Source organism: Desmodus rotundus, chromosome 9 (genome assembly GCF_022682495.2).
Source record: "Desmodus rotundus isolate HL8 chromosome 9, HLdesRot8A.1, whole genome shotgun sequence".
NCBI lineage: Eukaryota > Metazoa > Chordata > Mammalia > Chiroptera > Phyllostomidae > Desmodus > Desmodus rotundus.
Window position 1 is genome coordinate 48,698,287 of NC_071395.1, and position 19,248 is coordinate 48,717,534.

General features: G+C 53.8%; 1 protein-coding gene across 3 annotated transcripts; it reads right to left on the reverse strand.

Moving 5' to 3' along the window:
* Positions 1 to 2,756: 2,756 nt before the first annotated feature.
* On the reverse strand, positions 2,757 to 18,014 carry IL12RB1 (interleukin 12 receptor subunit beta 1). Of its 3 annotated transcripts, none has more exons than XM_045195901.3 (15): positions 17,863 to 18,014; positions 16,192 to 17,107; positions 15,490 to 15,662; positions 13,912 to 14,051; positions 11,069 to 11,102; positions 10,448 to 10,576; positions 9,628 to 9,710; positions 8,540 to 8,777; positions 7,102 to 7,269; positions 6,267 to 6,404; positions 5,773 to 5,928; positions 5,291 to 5,425; positions 4,318 to 4,423; positions 3,945 to 4,026; positions 2,757 to 3,239 (listed from the first exon to the last, which is right to left on the reverse strand). In XM_045195901.3, exons 2-15 carry the CDS (start codon positions 16,353 to 16,355, stop codon positions 2,901 to 2,903), a joined length of 2,085 nt encoding a protein of 694 aa, XP_045051836.2. In that variant the 5' UTR covers positions 16,356 to 17,107; positions 17,863 to 18,014; the 3' UTR covers positions 2,757 to 2,900. The 3 variants fall into 3 exon arrangements, with proteins under 3 accessions (XP_045051836.2, XP_024416451.3, XP_045051837.2); XM_024560683.4 differs by having other exon boundaries at positions 16,045 to 17,107; XM_045195902.3 differs by lacking the exon at positions 17,863 to 18,014 and having other exon boundaries at positions 15,490 to 15,843; positions 16,192 to 16,304.
* Positions 18,015 to 19,248: the final 1,234 nt, after the last annotated feature.

Here is a 19,248-nt window from a genome sequence, read left to right on the forward strand (position 1 = left end):
CAGCCCCATCCTGGCTTGAGGGCAGTGCCAGAGACAACCTCTCTTCCTGACCAAACCCAGAAGCCACCAGAGAGACAAAGGAGGGAGGTGTCTGGGAGGTAAACTAAGGCAGTCTGTCTTCCTGACGGCGGCAAGCTTCCTGGCTCACAGTGGGAACCATGATGAGAGGGAGAGTTGGCCCAAGACAGACAGACAGAGAGTAGAGGCAGCGACAAGGGGTGAGGGTCTGCTGTGGTCACCTTACCCATTTTATAGCCAGAACACCAAGGCTAGCAAAGCTGAGCCAGCTGCCCTGGCTGAACCACAGCAGGAAGAGTACGGACAAATCACAAATCTGGTCTCTACTCCACTGCTCTGGGACACTCCCACCCTCAGCCAAGAGTAAACCCTTAGGCCCCGCGGCCCTTGAGCTGTGGCCTCTATCTCCCACTCACCCATTTTCATCAGCCACACCTGTCTCAGGACCTTTGACCTTGCTGTTCTGGCCTCTCTTCACCATCTTGGCCCTAGTGCTACCTCCTCCGGGAAGCCTTCCCTCACCCCCATTCGTCACACTTTAACTTGTCACTCTTCTAAGTTTTATTTTAACTCTGTATGATGATTAGATTAACATCTGTCTTCCACACCCGACCAGGAGCCCCTCATGATGGGAACTGTGCAAGACAAGACTTGGTATACAGTAGGTGCCCAACACTGACTTCCTGAATCAATGAGTGAATGAAGCTAGGAGATGTTGTCCACCACAGTCTTGACTCCTGGAGTTACTGGGAGGAGCGGAAGGATCACCACTCAGAGGAGCCCAGGGTAGACACTCCGTAAGCACTGGGCCAGGGCTCTGCTAAGCAGAGTGGCCCAACCCACTGAGCTAGGGGCCCCAGCCAGCGCTCTGAACTCCTTCCTACTACACAGGCAGGCAAGCAGATGCTCAGAGAGGAATCTCCTCTGGATCATTTCTTCACAGGGGAAATAGAACTCAAAGTGGCTTCAACAAAAAGGGAACCTGATTTAAAAGAAAAAAAAAATCTTAGGGATGTAGGCTTTAGGCATGGCTAGCTCCAGGGACTAAGGATCCATTTTTCTGTACTGCTGTCCTCCCTGCAGGCTTCTCTCCCAGGAAAGCTCAGCCTTTCCCCCATGGAAGTACCATGTCCCTTTTCCCATTCCCTTCAGCAAGTTCTAGGCAGTGCTCAATCAATGCACGTCTAACTCCTACTCCTCGGTTCCAGATGGTTGTGCCTGGGGGGAAGTTTTCCGCCAAACTGGGTCCTGTGCTTCTGGGTGGGCCCAACACTGGCACTGCGGACTCAGGGGCATTGAGCTCTCCAGAGGCTCCAGTGTAGGGAGTAGGGATGGAGGGGATGAAGCTGATGACCCAGCATCCTCTCCTGTCTGTCCATCTGGCCGTACCACTGTCTGGGTCACCTTCTCAGGCTGGAACCCCATCTGGACGCATAGATAAGAAACTGGACCCCCCTCCCCCCAAACGGGCGAGGCCTAAACCTCTAGCCTCGCACGGTCTTACCGGGTGTCTGACCTCCCTCACCCATTGGCCTCATCTCATTTTGCCGTAAAACTCAGTGGTTCTGAGTTTTAATCTCTGCCACTCACCTCGTTTTTTGTTTTTTTTTTTTATTAAACCGGAAAAGTTTGTTTTGCAAACTCCGCGGGAGGTGCGAGGGTGGGGGACACGCCGGCCGGGCTGGGGAGACACAGGCTGCTGCTGCCACCTGCTGGCTGTGTGGGAATGTGCGACAACTCAAAGTTGAGGGGGAGGTAGGGCGGGGAAGGGTCACGAAGCTGCGAGTTAAAGCGTGTATGGGTGTGAGAGGCACTGGGCTTCCCGCGGGGCTTTGGTTGTGAGCAGGAGGAACTCCAGGTCCCGGCCTGAGCCCGGGTCCGAGTGTCGACCGGATCCTGGAAGGGCGGGGGGGGGGGGGGGGGGGGGTACTGGGGCAGCGAACCGAGGTTCCTGTTTTGGGGAAACCCAAGCCCAGTCCCCCTAGGGCCATCCCTCCTCCTCCCCAGTCCTGACTTTGAAGAGTGATCATCCAGCTGTATCTCCCCCAGAATGGGTGCTCTTGGGGGAACCCAAGAAGAAAGATTAATAGATGCATGTGGAATGAATGAAGGAATGAATTCTCAGATTCCTATTTGGGGATTTTGAGCAGAAATTCAGGCTTCAGCCAGGGGAAAGACACCCAAGAGAAGGCTCGTGTATTAAGGCTTAGACTCTCTGACAGCTTTGCGCGGTCCACATCATCACCACTCCCATCTTACGGGGGGAGACTGAAGCCAGAAAGCTACTGTCATCTCCCCCAGAATGGCCCCCTTCCTTTCCCCTCACCTGGACCCTCTGAGCCTGGAGACCCTGCAACTCAGGGGGGAGCTGAGAGTCCAGACTCCCCGTCCAGTGCTCCTGGGACAGGATGCGCGAACCAAGACCCTGGGTCAGTTTAGCCTCTTTTGGACCACCCGCCAGTGTATTCCACCCAAACAGGCCAACGACAGTGCCTGTCCCTGCCCCACTGATGTCAGGCCCAGTGTCATATAACAGCTTCTGTTTCATGGAGGTTCTTAGGGTTCCCCTCACAGGACTGGGGAGAGAGCAATGTGGCAGAATCTGGAAATGGGGTATGGGTCCCTTGGCCGGAGTTTGACTCCCTCCCATGCTGTGTGGCTGCAGGAGAGCCATGGCCCTCTCTGTGCCTCAGTGGTCACATCTGTAAACTAGTAAAATAGGACAGTGACACACCTCAGGCATCATGCAAGTGTCTGAACGAAAGAGGCTGGGGATGCAATAAGCATTTAATAACCAGCTGCTGTGATTTCAACATCAGTCTTCCCGTCCATGATATGAGGCAGACAGTCCTGTTTTTCCCTCAGGCCTCCAGGCCCCTGTGTCAAGTACCATTGGGCCTGGGGCTCTGCATTTGTTCTCCCAGGAGCAGGGACAGTCCAGCAGCCTGAACAGAGCTGTCCTCCAGCCTGTCCTGCCCACTGGGCTCCAGGGCCCCTGCCTCAGGATGTCCTCGCACCTGTCTCCTGTCTTCCAAGGGCAGCTCTGTGTCTAGCGCTGGCTCAGGGGCATCCCGAGGCAGCTCTGTCTTGGCCTTGGGAGGGCTGGGTGTGTCCAAGTCAGCCCTGTCACCTTTTCCACAGGGCATGGTCACCACCAGGGCCTCTTTCAGGGACTCTTCCTCCTCCTGCAGGAAGTCTGCCGTACTGGTCCACTGCCAAACCTGGAGAGGAAGGACAGGTTGAGACTGTGGGCAGGGCCCATTTCCCATTTACATAAGGATGGGGTGGTCCTGGTCCCTGTTGGCTAAATTCTCTAACATCTTGAGACCAATGTGAGGATCCATTGGAAGGGCCTCCATTTCTCTTTGGGAAATTGCACCTGCTCTTCTCTAATTAATGGGGCTGGGTATGTGACCCTGGCCCCACCAACTGGAGCACCCCAGTCTCTTGGATCCTGCCATAGGCCCAGGGATGGGCATGTGACCCTGAGAGTTTTGCTCCGGTTAATGGGGGAAATGGACATTCTCTTCCACGGGGGAAGGCTGAGCCTGCCTGAAAGAGAAGCCTGTAGGGAGGACAGCAGCACAGAAACATGGATCCATAGACCCTGGATCCAGCCATGCCTGAAGCCCACACCCTGGGGTTTTGTTTTTTTTTCCCCCTATCAATTTCTCTTTTGGTTAAAGCCACTCTGAGTTGTTTCTGCTGCTAGGAAATGGCCCACAGGAAGTTTCTCTTTTAGCCTCTGCTTGTGCATCTATAAAATAGGACATATACTTTCAGGGATAATTTCTACAGTTCATTAAAATAAGACAGGTTTTTTTTGAGCCTCTGCCTTAGTTAGTTAGGGTAGAATACTCAGCAGATCCCTGGCCCGGAGTATGGACCCAACAATCAGGACTGGGAATTAGACATAGAGACCTTACCTGCTTCCCCTGGCTGCCAGGGAACTCCACAGCAGTGCTGGCACAAGGTGTGGGCAGGGGCGGGCACAGGTGCGGCAAGACCCTGGAGCAGGAGGGGAGCCGGTCAGAGGAGCAGTGCTTCGGGCTCTTCTTACAGTTTCATTCTTCTGACTTTTTGTATCTTCACCAGGTTGTACAGGGAGTGAGGATGTGGACTAGGGAAGGCCGCACAAGGGTCTGCAGCCCCAGGGTCACATCCCAGCTCGGCCCCCACTGCTGGATGCCCTGGCCATCCGAGCACAAATCCCTGCTAGGCGTGAGTGGTTATTCTATTGTTATTACTGTTACGATAGCTGTTGGCGGCGGACCGTGTCAAGGGGAGGTAATGAGTTACCTGTTGAGGCTGAAGTACCCTAGGACGCCCAGGAGGAGAACGCTCAGGAAGCTCCCCAGAGACATGAGGATGATGGCCAAATCAGACCCCTCTGGCAGCCGGATTTCTTGGGAGAGGGAGAGCTAGGGTTGGGGGAGGAATACCTCCTGCCAGTTGTCAGGGAGGGAGCTGGGTGGGCCAGGCCCTCCACTGACTCCCTGTTCACCCTGGCACACCACGGGCCCCCACTGTGCCTCAGTTTCCTCATCTGTGAACTGGAGAACCGGGGGACCCACCTGACCCTGTGACTGTGGGGCTTGGCCCACAGGAGGCACTCAGGACTCTGTAGCTGCCCCGGACCCAGGGCTGCCCCACCGCACCCAGCCTGACTGCTATTCCGCATTCCACTGCAAGGACAACAGGCAGGAAGCACAGCAGGAACAGGGATCGTACAGTTTCCAGACGCCTCACAGCCACACGCCTCAAGACAAAGGAGCCCACCTCCTTAGCTTTGTGATGAGAGACAGTCATTCGTTGACATGCATTTGTTCATTTACTCAATAAATAGTCCTTCTGCTTCCTCTTCCTCTCCCGGATCCCCCAGCTGGGGGAGGCAGAGCCAGACACAGACACCCCCACCTATTCCCAGGGTGTTCTGTACAGAAGAGAGGCAATCACAGCTGGAGGGTGCCCAGAGGGAAGCACAGAAGACTTCCTGGAGGAGGAAGCTTACGCACTAAGATTTGAAGGATGAATAGGAGTTTGCCAACAGGGAGAACAAACATTCCAGGCAGAGGGGCCCTCATGGGTAAGGCCACAGGGGTGTGAGAGAAGGTTCAAAGGAGAAGGTATAGGATGAGGTTGGTGGAGGTGGTGGGAGCAGATCAGGCTGGGACTTTCTCCTGAAGGCGATGCATGAATGCTTTCAGCTCAGGTGGGGTGGGGCAGCGCACACTGGGTAAATGCCTGGGCCCTGCCCCTGGCCCGCACTCACCCACGTGGAAGTGCTGAGGCTGGCTCCAGGCGCCCCGCAGTGTGGCCGTGTCTGCTCGCACCTGCACGCTGTAGGCTGTTCCGGCCCGCAGGCCACGGAGGGTGACCTGGGTCTCTGAAGGGTTCACTGGCAGTTCTGCGCGGGGAGGCAACTGTGGGTCTGTGGACCCCTTTACTCCCAGGCCAGGCTCCGGCAGTGGGGTGTCCCCGTCCCCCCCCAGGTGGGTGGTCACACCATGGGAATAGAACTGCTGATACGAGTGAGGGTGTGCCATCCACACGCCTGGCACGTCGTGCGTGCTCGGCCAGTGCCTACTGGGCCCTCTCTGGTTCAGAAGGGGTGGTCAAGACCCTTGAGTCCAACACCTTGTGTTATGGGTAACCAAGGCCCAGAGAGGGGCAGCGAGGTGCTAGGGCCAGCCAGCAGGGCAGGACTCAAGCCCAGACTCCCTCCCCCAGCCAGACCTGCGCTGCCCCACGTACCAGACACCTGGTTGCTGTCCTGGTCCCACCAGCGTACGACGTACTTCTTTAGGACGCCGGGGCAGGTGCTCAGTGGAGATGGCCTCCAGTCCACCGACACCGAGTCTGGGCTGAGCATCTTCACCGACATGTGCTGGGGGCTCCCAACCTCTGAGGCTGCAACCAGAGCCATTGCCACGGTCAACTGCAAGAGCGCTAGCCAAGCACTTCCAGCCCAGCACTGTCCAGGTAACCTTGCCTTAGAACTCCTGGCTCTACCACTCAAGTGCTATCACCCCCGCTCCCTGAGCCTGCTCTCACTTCTCATCTATAAAATGGGCAATGGCTCTCAGGGTGTCTTAAGGGTGGACTGAGCTCACTCTACATGTCCAACCTATGGCCAGGACCCAACGTGCAGTAGGTTCCTCTAAAATAATGCTTATTGCCTCCTCCTGACTCCTAGGGCCACTGCGGAGTATTCCAGGGAGACCACCTGGCAAGTTTGGGCCACTCACCATTGCCCCCAAAGTGGTAGGTAGACAAAACCGAGGACCATGAGTTGGGCTTCTTGGGTTGTGCAGAGGCAAAGATGGTGATGCGGTAGCAGACCTTCTGCTCCAATGCCCCAGATGCTCGGCTCCAGAGGTGGGCTGCTGGAAGAGTGAGCAAGGACCAGGCCAGTAAATAGTTTGTGTTCCCACCTCAGCACCTTTGCACTGGCTGTGCCATCAGCAAGCAATGCCTAGAGCACTCCTACCCATACTTCAAAGCCCTTACCAATGTCCCCTCCTCTAGGATCCCTTCCCCGTGCCACTCAACCCACCCCTAACCCCTCCAGCCCAGCCGTTACTCCATGGGCAGGGTATCCAGATCCAGCTCTTTCCCAGGTGGAGCTCTTTGAGGGACAGGTCAAGGCTAAAGCGTCCTGTGGCCCAGGCCAGGCCTGGCCCAGGGCAGGAAGTGAGAGAGTGAAAGCTGCCTGGGCCACATGGCACCCTGTCTTTCCCTCCAGAAGCCTCATTAATTTGTCACCAGCACACCCTGCTATCTGCCACCTTCCTTGATGAGGGTGAATGTTTAAGAAACACCATGGAATGTGAGACTCATTACCCGCCTGGGTGCCATCCGCCCAGGGCTGAGCCCTGACATTCCAGGTTCCCAGCAGGAGGCTCCGGCATGCATGTGTGTGAGGGGTGAGTCTCAGCCTGTCCTCCAGTCTGCATGATTCAAGCAAGTGGCCAGACCTCTCTGGGCCTCAGACACCCTACGTGTACAGTCCCTGCAGGTCTGAGCTGGCAGAGCTCTAACAGGGGCTGCAGAGGCAGGCAGCGGCCGCTGCCATCATGGTACCAGTTCCAGCAGGATCCTGGTCTTTGGGTGCAGTCAGGGCGCAGGTGGCAGTGCTCTTATCCCGGTCCTGGGGCTGCCACTCGATGCAGTACGTCAGGCCCGGGGCCCAGTCCGGCCAACTCATAGTGGTCCCATTGGCCCCAGCACTGAAATTCAGAGCTCCTGGCTCTGAAAGGAGACAGGGAGGCATGTCAGGACAGCTGCTTTGGTCCGCCCCCATCCCCGCCCCCGCCCCCACCGCAGCTTCTGCTGTCCCTCCCCACCCACTCGCCCAGCTCTCCCCGCCTAGGGCCCAGCGTGTCAGTATCTCGGTCTCCCCACACTGGGACCTGCCAGGTAGGAGACTGGGCACAGAGGGGACAGAGAGGCTGTTTAAATAAGTTGAGTCTTCCCACAGCCAAGGGTTGACCAAGGGTTCCTTGCCAGGACACCCCCATCAGTGCTCCCTGGACTGACACACTCCCTGCACCAGCCCGGGGGTCATCTCCTGCTCCAGCGGTGGGTGGCACAGGACCAGAGCTCAGGGGCCCAGGACACACCCACTGAGTCCCCTGGGCGCATCTCTCGCACTCCCTGGTTTAAGGGCGTCTGCAGCAACCTCAGAGAGGTGGGGGTTGCTTCCAAGCACTGACTCTGGGCCCCGGGCCAGTGCCCAGTGCTGCGCAGACACTACTCTGCTACACGGTGAAACCATGGTCACCCCAAGGATATAGCAACTGAGGCTCAGAGAGGGAGAGCCACCAGCCCAAGTTCACACAGGGAGGCACGGCTCAAGCCATGTTCATATATAAACATATGTATACACACTTAGTGTGTGTGTATATATGTATATATTATATATAATAATTTACTTAAAATAATATATAATGATTTATATAAAATATTGTAATATATATATATAATTGAAGAAACTATCAAGATTTTAAATGAAGGTAGAGCCCTGGCTGGTGCAGCTCTGGATTGAGCTCTGGCCTGCAAACTAAAGGGTCGCTGGTTCAATTCGCAGTCAGGGGACATGCCTGGGTTACGGGCCAGGTCCCCAGTAGGGGGTGCACAAGAGGCAACCACACATTGATGTTTCCCTCTTTTTCTCCCCACCTTCCCCTCTCTAAAATTAAATAAAAATAAAATCTTTAAATGAACATAGATTCCACCCTGTACTTGCATGACCTTGTCTCACTCACCACGCCCTGATCCTCTAGCCCTTGTCCCCAAAAAACTTTATTTACAAAAGAGACAGTTGGCCCAGGCTGTAGTTAGTTGGTGAGAATTTTTTTAAATACTGCATTATAACTTTATGTATCTTGATTACTGTTTTGGCACAGCCCTAAATTAGACACCCCCTTAATTTTTGAGCCGCACCAGCCTCACCCTAGTCTAGCTGAGAGGTGCCCAGGTCCCAGGGCCCCGCCTCAGCATCCCCGGCCCTAGGAGCCACCTGTGTGTGCGTGGGCAGGAATGTGCCATGACTGGTTGGGCCCGCGGCCGAAGCGATTCTCGGAGATGATGGCCAGGTCGTAGGCAGCGCCCGAAAGGTTGAATGTTGTCCTCAGGCTCAGGGTCTTGGTGGCCTGGGCCTTACATGGACAGGACAGCATGTGCAGGTGCAGGCGGTAGGTCACTTTCGCGCCAGACTTGGGCCCGCGGCAGCCCTCTGGGAGCGGGAGCTGAGGCAGCTGTCATGAGCAGGAGAGACGGCTTGTTGGGACCTGCACACGCTCATTGTCCTCGTGAGCCGACACCAGGGCACAGCCCACGAACACAGACTCAGCCACAGTCCACAGCCTACGACATGTGCCAAAAATTTGAAAAATAATAAACCTTGGTGCTACCAAGGCTGCTGGGAAACTGGCATTCACAGCCAGCGCGTGTTGGATTTTTGTTTGGTTTTGGTTTTTGGCGGGGAGAGTAATTTGGCAAAACCCGCTGAGAACCAGCAAAAAAGTTTCCATTTTTGGACCCAGTGACCTCAACTCTGGAAATTTTTCCTAAGAAAAGGCATCAAAATGAGAGGAAACCCTGGAAACAAAGGAACTTCTCTGTAGGCGTATTGTGATGGCCCACTGGGGACCCGGTTGTCAGTTATAGTGAAATTTGTCATGGTTTTGCCCCTGACCCAAGCAAAAGATTTTTCCTGTGCCTCAGTTTCCTTCTCTGTAAAGTGGGGCTAAGTAGACTGTACTAAGTGGGTTGATTTGGGGACTTAAATCATCTTCCATCCAAACCAACACCATTGACCCCTCCTTGGCCTTCCAGCGTCCACCAGAGCTCCCCACAATATATTCCCCTGATGGCCACCAGAGGGAGCCCGAGAGCACACGAGTCCAGCTAAGTTGCTCCTCTGCTCACATACCTTCCATGGCTCCCCAGTATCTTCAGAGTTAAACCCACGGTCCTCCCAGTTCCTGCCACCTCCATGTCTTGTCTCCCTCCATGTCCCACTTGCACACTGCCCCTCACCCCCCAGTCTCTTGTCTTCTTTTCCCCAGGCCACTGCACACACAGTCCTGCAACAGCCCTCCTTACCTGCCCTTTCAGGGTCACTCGCCTCCTCCCATCTGGGCCAAGCGGCTCCACCAAGAACAACACCTTGGGCCTTGCGGGGGTTTCTGCCACGAGACAGCAAGACAGTGACACTGGAGGGGGCATTGCCCTTTCTCACAACCTCCTGCAGACCTTGGATGGGGGCCTGGGACCTTTTCCTTCCCTCCCATGAATCACAGGACTCCATGGGTTCTTAAATACCTTTCCAAATCTGAAAACATAGAGATGCATTCCACAACGCAAATGTACTTAATGTGATAGAACTAGACACTTAAAAATGTGTAAAATGGCTCATTTTATGTTACGTGTTCTTTTCCAATTTAAGGACAAATCTGAAAACAACTCAGTGTTATTTTCCAGGAGATATGTCATTGGACAGGAGGGGACCTCAGCTGGCAGCACTGGTGACAAATGTTGACAGTCACCTCATTCCCACCCCCCGACCCCTGCCCCGAGGCCACATGTCCACTCCCGAGCTGCCCAGGCTCCAGCTTCCTGTGTGATTTGGGAAAATATCTTCCTGACAGAGCCACTTCCACCTGTCAACTCCGTGTGCCACTTTAAAAGAACAAAACCAACCAAATGAATTGGAAGCAGAGAAAGACCAATACATGTTTTCTTTTTAGATTATGGATTCAACACAATCTATAAAGTTCCACTTGTTAATAATTTTCGCCAGTTTCTCCTGCGCCTTATTTCAAAAACCTGTCATCTAGTTTCTGACACTTGCCACCTCAGTTCTAACACCCACTGCCGTATTTCCGGTGCCTGCCCCTATTCCTGTGGCTCTGGGCACTCTCACCAGAAGGGACACACACGGGGCTGCTCCAGCTGCTCCAGGGACCTCCTGGGGCCCCTGACCCAAGCTGTCGCCGCCGCCTTAGCTGAAATTCCTGGGCTTCCTTTACCTCCAGCGGGCAGAAGCATGACTCTGGAGGGAAACAGGGCAAACGTCAGGCCAACGGGCTGTCCCACACCCAGGGGTGCTGGGGGCATGGCACTGGTCACTTATCACTGTGCATTTATGGAATGCCAACTGTGTACATGCACTTATTGGGTGTCAATTGTATACATGTAACTATACAATTATACTACAGTATTGTTACTAAGAGCCAGCTGTGTGCCAGGCCCTGAGGACATGGCAGGAACAGGCCAGGGCCTGTCCTCTTCGGGCCTCCAGGATTATCTACTTCTTCCACTGTCCCTGGTTCACGTCCCAATAGGGTCACCCCTTGAAATGTGTCTTCTCACCCCACCACCCACCAGTCTTTGTCTCCTCACCTCTAAAATGGAAATAATCCAATACAGAACTACAGGGCAGGCCAACAGGTGCACAAAGAATTTAGCACTGGCCGGGCACACAGTAGGGACTTGGTTCACACTAATTTGTTGCAGCTGTTGCTGTTGCTATTGTTATTCTCACCGAAGCCAGCCTCATCCTGACGTCCACAGTCACCCTGGAACGAAACCATATTTATATGTTGTCTGACATTTTGGCATTGAAAAATATTAGCTCTAATATTATTAATAAAAATATTCTTTTATTATTAACATGTTATTTTAAAATATTATTTTACTGAGTGCGATGTGGAACCCTGGACTAGATCGAAGGGAAAAAAGAAGACATTCCTAGAAAAATGGGTAACACCCAATAGCCTCCCTCTGGAGTTCGGTCCATGGCGAGGGGCTCCGCGCCCAGCCGGGGGTGTGAGCACGAACAAGAGGGAAGCGGGCGAAGGTTCTATGGGAGCTCTTTGTATTTCTTTGTAAAGTTCCTGAAAACCTAAGATTACTCTGAGATTAAACATTTATTTAAAATAATTATTTTAGGAGACAGAATTTATAATTTCCTAGAAGATTATTTTAGGAAGCAAAACCCACCTGCCTGCAGTGCTGGGCGTCAGGGGAGCCCTGCCCCCCACGCCCCCTGTCACCCTAAGAGGTCCATGACATCCTGAGCCTCAGCTTCCTCATCTGCAAAGCGGTCTGAGGGGTCTCCTGCAGAGTGTGCTTAGAGGGCTGTACATGAAGCACAGAGAGGTCCCCGCCGATCAGAGCCCCATGTCACCTGCTGCTGATTGATCCAAACCTAGTCACCCAACGGGGAGATGGAGGCTCAGGGTGGGACACTGGTTTGGAGGGAAGATGGGGCTGAAGCTGAGGCAACTCCCTGCCCTCGAGATGCTCCCAGTCTGAGGGAGAGGGGGCCTGGCCACAACGCACAGGCTGGGGGCCTCTGTCTCCCTCAGGCTGGAGGCTCCTTGGTGACAGGTCTGGGCTGAGGTTTCCTGCAGGCACAGGCTGGTCTGGCTGGAGGCAGCGGGGGGTGGGGAGCAGAGCAGGGAATAGACAGCGGCTGAAGAGTGAATGAAGGTCCAAAGAAGACACAGGTGGCCAGCAGGTACATGAAAATGCGCTCAGTATCACTCATCACGAGGGACATACAAATCAAAACCACACTGGATACCACCTCACACCTGTTAAAATGAGCATCGTCAAAGAGACAAGAGGTAACCACTGCTGGTGAGGGTGTGGACATCAGGGATCGTGGCACCCCGTTGGCGGGGTTGTGAATTAAAGCAGCCGCCATGGAAAGCAGTGTGGAAGTTTGTCAGAGAATTAAAAATAGCCCTGGCTGGGTATCTCAGGTGGTTAGAGCATCGTCTCCATACACCCAGGTTGCCTGTTCGATCCCCGGGCAGAGCACGTACAAGGATCAACCAGTGAAGGCATAAATAAGTGGAACAACAAATCGATGTTTCTCTGGCTTTCTCTCTCTCTCTCTCTCTCTCTCTCTCTCCCCCACCTCACCACTTCCTCTCTCTTTCTAAAATCAATAAATAGAAAAAAGCTTTAAATTAAAAATAGAACTACCATATGACCCAGCAATTCCACTTCTGGGTATTTATCCGAAGGAAACAAAAACACTAACTCAAAGATACATACGCACCTCTACGTCCATTGCAGCGTTATTTACAGTAACCGAGACCTGGAAGCCACCAAGGTGTCTGTGACTGGGGGAATGGGAAAAGAAAGTGTGTATATGTGCATACAGTGGGATGCTGTCAGCCTCAGAAAGAGAAGGAAGTCTGCCACCTGTGACAGCAGGGACGGAACTTGAGAACACTGTGCTGAGACGTGAGGTAAGTCAGAGAAAGACAGACGCCATAGGGCCTCACTCATATGTGGAATCTAAAACAAAAACAGAAAACTGAATTCATGGATGCTGAGAACAGATCAGTGGTTGCCAGAGGCAGGGAGTTGGGGGTGAGGGGTAGGCAAAATGGTTAAAAGTGGTCCAAAGCTACAAGCTTTCAGTTATGAAATAAGTCACGGAGATGCAATGCGCAGCGTGGCGACTATAGGTAACGCGACTGCACGGCACGTGTGGAAGTTGCTAAGAGAGTCAGTCTGAAAAGGTCTCATCCCAAGAAAAAGAACACCTGTAACTGTGTGTGGTGTCGTCACAAGTGAACTAGACATTGTGGTGATCATTTGCAATATGTGCAAATTTTGAATTATTATGTTATACTCCTGAAACTAATAGAAGGCTGTATGTCAATTATGTATTATTTTTTTAAGATTTTATTTATTTATTTTTTAGAGAGAGGGGAAGGGAGAGAGAAAGAGAGGGAGAGAAACATCAATGTGTGCTTGCCTCTTGAGAGCCCTCTACTGGGGACCTGGCCCCCAACCCAGGCATGCTTCCTGACTGGGAATCGAACCAGCGACCCTTTGCTTCTCAGTCTGGTGCTCAATCCACTAAGACATACTAGCCAGGGCTATATGTTAATTTTTAAAAAGAGAAGGAGAAAGGAAGGAAGGAACGGGTGGAAGAACAGCTTCCTGGAAGAGGGGCCCCTTGAGCTGGATTCTGAGGGTGGGCTGGACACGCATGTGCTCGCATGGAGAGGGCGGCAAGCAGGTGGAGGGAACTTCCTGAACACAGGGAAGGAGGCCAGAAATCCAGGGCATGGGTAGAGAATCGTGGCCATTCAGGAGGGCCCCAGAGGAAGCACAAGGCAAGTGAGGTCTGGCTGAGGACAAGGATGCCCTTCTGGGGGCAATAGGGAGCCATGGAGGGTGTGAGAACAAGGGAGGTCACAATCAGAGATGCATGTCAGACAGACCTCAGAGGCTAGACAGGGAGCAAGAGTGGAGGCCAGGCAGGACAGGTAACGGATGTAGGGATGGTGACACTGATTTAGGGGAGAAAGTGCCCTGGGAGAGGCCTGTGCCCACCCCTGACCTGAGGAACAAACTCACCAACTTCCACGGGCTGCCAGGTGTCCGGCGTCGGAACTGTACCTCGGTGCCTTCCTGGCCAGCTGGAGTCTCCCACTTCATGTGCAGCTGCCCTGCTGACCCCGACACCTGGATGTCTGCTGGTGGAGGGTCGTATTGAACTGGAAGCAGAGGTGGAGGTTGGAGAGGGGAAGCCGGCATTGGTGTGAGTTGTTGGTTCCACAAATTCCAGAAAATCTTCCCATGCCTTGCCCAGCCCAGGGTAACCCACCAACTCCCCCAAATGTGAATCAGGGACGCCCTCACAGCTCCCACCCAAGTTTGGGATTCTACAGGTCAAAGAGTCAAAATGTATACACGGGATCCTGTTAGTGAAGAGATCTTTAAAATATTAACACCCGTTGCTGACAAGGTTGTGGCGAGACAGCCACTCGTACCAATTGCAGACAAGAGGATAATTAATAAATTCTATTTTTCTGGAGGACTACTGGGAAAATTAACTTTTGAGACCTACTTCAAGGGGCCTGACCTCTATCTTGTCATACCCAATTCTACCTCAGGGACTTTGACCTTGCGGCGGCACACACTTCTCCACCTGGAACACGCCTCCCCCCTTTCTTCCTGCTGGATTCACTTTACCCTTCAGAACTCAGCTTGAGCCAGAGGCCTCCCTTGACCTCTCAGCAGCATCTGGTCACGTGCACTGACCCCACCTGGTCCTTCACCCCCACTTGAATCCAGGCTCCATGAAGGCAGAGGAAGCGCCAGAGTTAGGGCGAGGTGAGTGAGGCAACGTTGTACAAATACAAGGTGGGATCCTGTCTGTATTTAAAATTTTGATATTTTGTTTGTCGTGGATTTTTTACATTGTATTTTAATTTGTATATGTAATTTTTCAAAGATGATTCTATTTATTTATATTTAGAAAGAACGTGAAGGGAGGGAGAGAAACATCAACTGGTTGGTTGCCTCTCGCATGCCCCCAGCTGGGGACTGGTGCACAACCCAGGTGTGTGCCCTGACCGGGAATCAAACCAGCGACCTTTCAGTTCACAGGCCAGTGCTCAATCCACTGAGCCACACCAGCCAGGGTTATTTTTGCTTTTTAAAAATATTGTGTTACAATGTTTTTTTCTATCAACTACTGAGGGTTTTTTGGCACCCCCTTACAATTTTGGACCTAAAGTGCTGCCTCGCTCACCTCATCCCAGTCCCAAGCCCTAGGATTGGACTTTCAACTTCTGCTGGCCTGGCCCATGTCCCTATGACTCAGTGTGATACACAGTAGCAGTTTGAAAACTATATGCTAAATGCATGTTGTTGACTCATAAAAACAGTTGGAAAAAAACAGCAGGGCCCTGGCAGCACTATAGTGTCAGGGAGAAACCAGAAGCAACCTGAGTGTCCGGCAGTAGGGGATGGGGAAGAGAACCGTGTCTGACTCAGCCGAGACACACATAGTGTGTGCTGTGTGAATGGCTGGGATTGTCAAGCCCCTTGCCAGGGGCCCAGAATCTCCCTAGGTCTAGGCTTGGTGACTAGAGGCATCTCTGGGTGAGGGAAAGGCAGCAAGGAGGAGGAGGAGACCAGGGTGCTAACCAGAGCTATAGTGTAGCTTCAGGGTAAGCTCAGGTGACTTCTCCGTCCTGTTGGCGGCCCAGGATTCCACCCAGAGAGTGACGTCAGAGAGCACAGGTACGCCATCCTGGTCGGAGAACTGCAGCTTGGTGGCTGAGCCCGTGGAGAAGTAGCAGCAGCGCCCGGGTCTGAGGCTGAGGGAAGGAAGGTGTTGGTGCCGAATCCAGGTCCGAGTGGACTCCAGAAATGTCTCAGCCACAGCAGACAGCGTGCATCACCTCCCTTCATCTTCCTCTGCCCCTCTGACTCCCCCTCCTCAGCCTGGGGCTTCCTTGGGGGTCAGCCTGGGATCGAGGGCCTGGTGAGGATGAAAGACTGCCGCCCAGTTAGGGTGCCCACCCACCTGACCCCTCACAACAGAGCCCCCACCCTCCCCGCTCACATGGGAAACTGATGCCGAGGGAGGGACAAGGACCAGCCCTGGGCTGCGATCACCCATCTAAGGGCAGGGGCACTGGGTCAGGGCCAAGGGCAGGATGGTGGGTGAGGGGTTGGGGTCTGGGGAGCGGTCCTCACCAGCACCTCAGGAAGTGGCTGACCCCAGCCGCGGGCCCCTCATACTCCCAGGAGCATTCGTAACCAGCACCAAATACCCGGTAGCAGCTCAGGTCCCTGGGGCCCGAGGCTGAGGCTGGAGGAGATCCTGGAAGTTTGAGAACAGACCAGAGTAGAGGAGGGTCTCTGCTGACACCCTCGGGGTGAATCTTCGTGACACGTATGTAATCCGGTATCTCCACAGGCTGAACGGCTCCCGGCACCCTCCTGTGCCCTTCATGACTCCCGTCACCACCCCTGCTCCCCTGCTCCAGCCATACCAGCCTCCCCATGGACCCTCAAACACACCAGGCTCACTCCCACCTTAGGGCCTTTGCACGTGCTGTGCCCCCTCCCCCAGATCCAGTTTTTCCTTCCCTGTCACCTCCCCTACAACCAGCCAACCAGACGCAGCCCCCTCCCTTTCCATCCCTCAGCCTGCTCCTCACACATCGTTGTAGGCCACACAAGCATTTATGGACCTGTCATCTACCTCCCGCAGGGGACTGTGACCCCAGGAGGACAGCTGGGCTGGCAGCTGATTCCTTCATGTCTAGGACTGCGTGTGCACAAAGGAAGTGCTCAGTAAATATTCTTGAACAAAAGAATGGATGATGCACCTGCTCAGCGGCAGGATCTAGGTGGGGTGCACTGTAAGCCTGAATGTCCCAGCAACGTCTGCCGTGGTGGGGGGTATTAAAAATTCAAAATCTTTAACAGCTGCTGAGCCCCACGTGCTGACCGATCTGAACAGCTGCAGACATCAGCCCTGCAACCCTGCGAGGGAGGAGGCGAGGCTCCGAGAGTGTAACTGCTTCAGGACACCCAAGCTTGGGGAGCACATGCGGCAGACTGTCAGGTAGGAGCTCCCGAGACCCCAGGTGGGCCCGAGTCTCTGGCTGGGCAGGAGGGAGCTGGGGGAGGGGCTGCTAGGGATTCCTCTGACAGAGCCCTGCAGGACCCCAATGGGAAAGTGCCCGACCTGAGTCTGCATTCGGATAGGGCAGGTCCTGAAAACAGCACCTGGTGGTACCACAGGATTCAGCTGTGAAGACAACAAAGAGATAACGACAGTCCTGACCTTTCACTGCATGGGGAGAGGGGCTCAGCCTGGCGGCTGGCCTAATGACCATCCACCCCTCACCCACTTTTCCATCTGTGTACCCCCCCCGCCCTCCCACTCAACCCCCCATCCTTCTATGCATCCAACCATCCGACTCCCCACCCACCCACTTCTCAGGCTGCTCCTCCAAAGCAATCCAGGGTCTCCTGGACTCCAGCCCTGCCTGACAGCCAGAGGCCCTGAAACCTTGCCAATCCCCAGTTTACAGAGAGGGAACTGAGGCACAGAGAGGCGGAAGTTGCCCAAGTTCACACAGCAGCAACAGCAGAGCTGGGATAAGAGTCTAAACCCAGTCATCCACAGGAGGCTGGGCCCCTTCCCACCCGATCCCACAAGATGGAGAGAGAGCATATATCAGACATGATGCTGTGTTAGGTACATCCATCATATACGCACTGCTCATTATCCTTTCCTTAGCTGTTTCTTATTGAACTCCGGGAGGTGGGAAAGATTGAAAGATCCAGCCCATTCAACCGACGTAAGACAAAATCAAGAGCAGGGGGACATGCCTAAGTCTGACCCCAGACGCCATGGTTACCGATCATGCATGTGACAGAGACAGAAGGGCACAGAGACACAAATCCAACCCTGGAACCTGTTCGCGGCCCTCCATACACACGCACCCCTGACCCTCCGCCCCAGCAAGAAGGGCAGTGGCACCAGGGTGCAAAACTCACCACCCTGCCTGGGGAGCAGGAAGAGGAGAAGGAGGACCAGCCTGGCCATCGGTGGCCCCATCAGGTCCAGTCAGAGGCCTGAGGCCTCAGAAGAGCTTGTGCGCCACTGGTGAGGCCCCAACCGCCCTGTCCTCGCCCCAGAACACTTTGAAGCTGAGCAAGAAAGAAAACTTAAAAAAAAAAAAAAAAAGTCAGATATCATGACCCCTCCCAGGCAAGCCAAAGTGAAAGAGAAACCCAGGAAATCAGTTCGATGGTAGGCGAAGCCTCATACCAGCCACAACCCACTTATGGGGCAAGTCAGACCCAGGGCTTCAGGTTTGGGGTTCTGTTCTGCTGGCCCCAGACCCAAGCTGGACACCAAGTGCCAGTCCCCTGGGTGGCCTGAGGCTCTGTGTCCTTGGTCAGGTCTCTAGCCCTCTCTGGCCAACCCCTGGGAGCTCATTGTTCTTAAATGTCTAAGGTCACTCTCCCAACAAATTGTTATAAGTTTGTTGCTGTATGCTGAGCCCTCCCCCCCAAAAAATGCCCACCTCCCCATTTCCCAAACTCCAGCCTCAGGGAACCCTGGGTCTCAGCTCCTGAAGAATCTCCTTGCTTCCTTTAGACTCAAATTGGTCTTTCCTCTGTGTCTGTTTCTTTTTTTTCTTTTAAGATTTTATTTATTTACTTCTAGAGAGAGGGGAAAGGAGGGAGAGGAACATTGATGTGTGAGAGATACATCAATCAATTGCCTCGTGCCACCAACCAGGGACCTGGCCCGCAACCCAGGCATGCGCCCTGACCAGGAATCGAACAAGCAACATTTCGGTTTGCAGGCCAGCGCTCAATCCACTGAGCCACACCAGAAAGGATCAGCAAAAAGCCCAAAATGTCCATGGAGATTCATGTTACAATGTGGATGAATCTCAACAATATGACGCTGAGTGACAGAAGCCAGACACAAGAGGCCACATGGTGTACGGTTCCATCGATGTGCAGTGTCCAGGACAGGGAAACCCACAGAGACAGGAGGCAGATTAGTGGTTGTCGTGGCTGGGGGAGTGGAGATGCGGAGTGACCGCTCCTGCGGACGGGGTCTCCTTCTTGGGTGATGGAACGTTCTGGAACTAGATAGAGGGGTGAATTGCACAACATAGTGAATGTGCTAAATGCCACTGAATTATACATTTTAAAACAGTTTGTTTTATGTTATGTAATTTTCAGCTAAAAAAAAAACATGTTCACGAAGCCCAGCAGGACTGAAGAGCAGCAGGAGGGTCTCCGCTGGGGGATAGCATCTGGGGAAACTGAGGCCCAGAAGGGTAGAAACAAGGCCCCTCTTCTGAGGATCCCATCCTGAGGGGCAGCCGGGACAGCCAGGGTCAGGCACCCAGCAGGCCATGA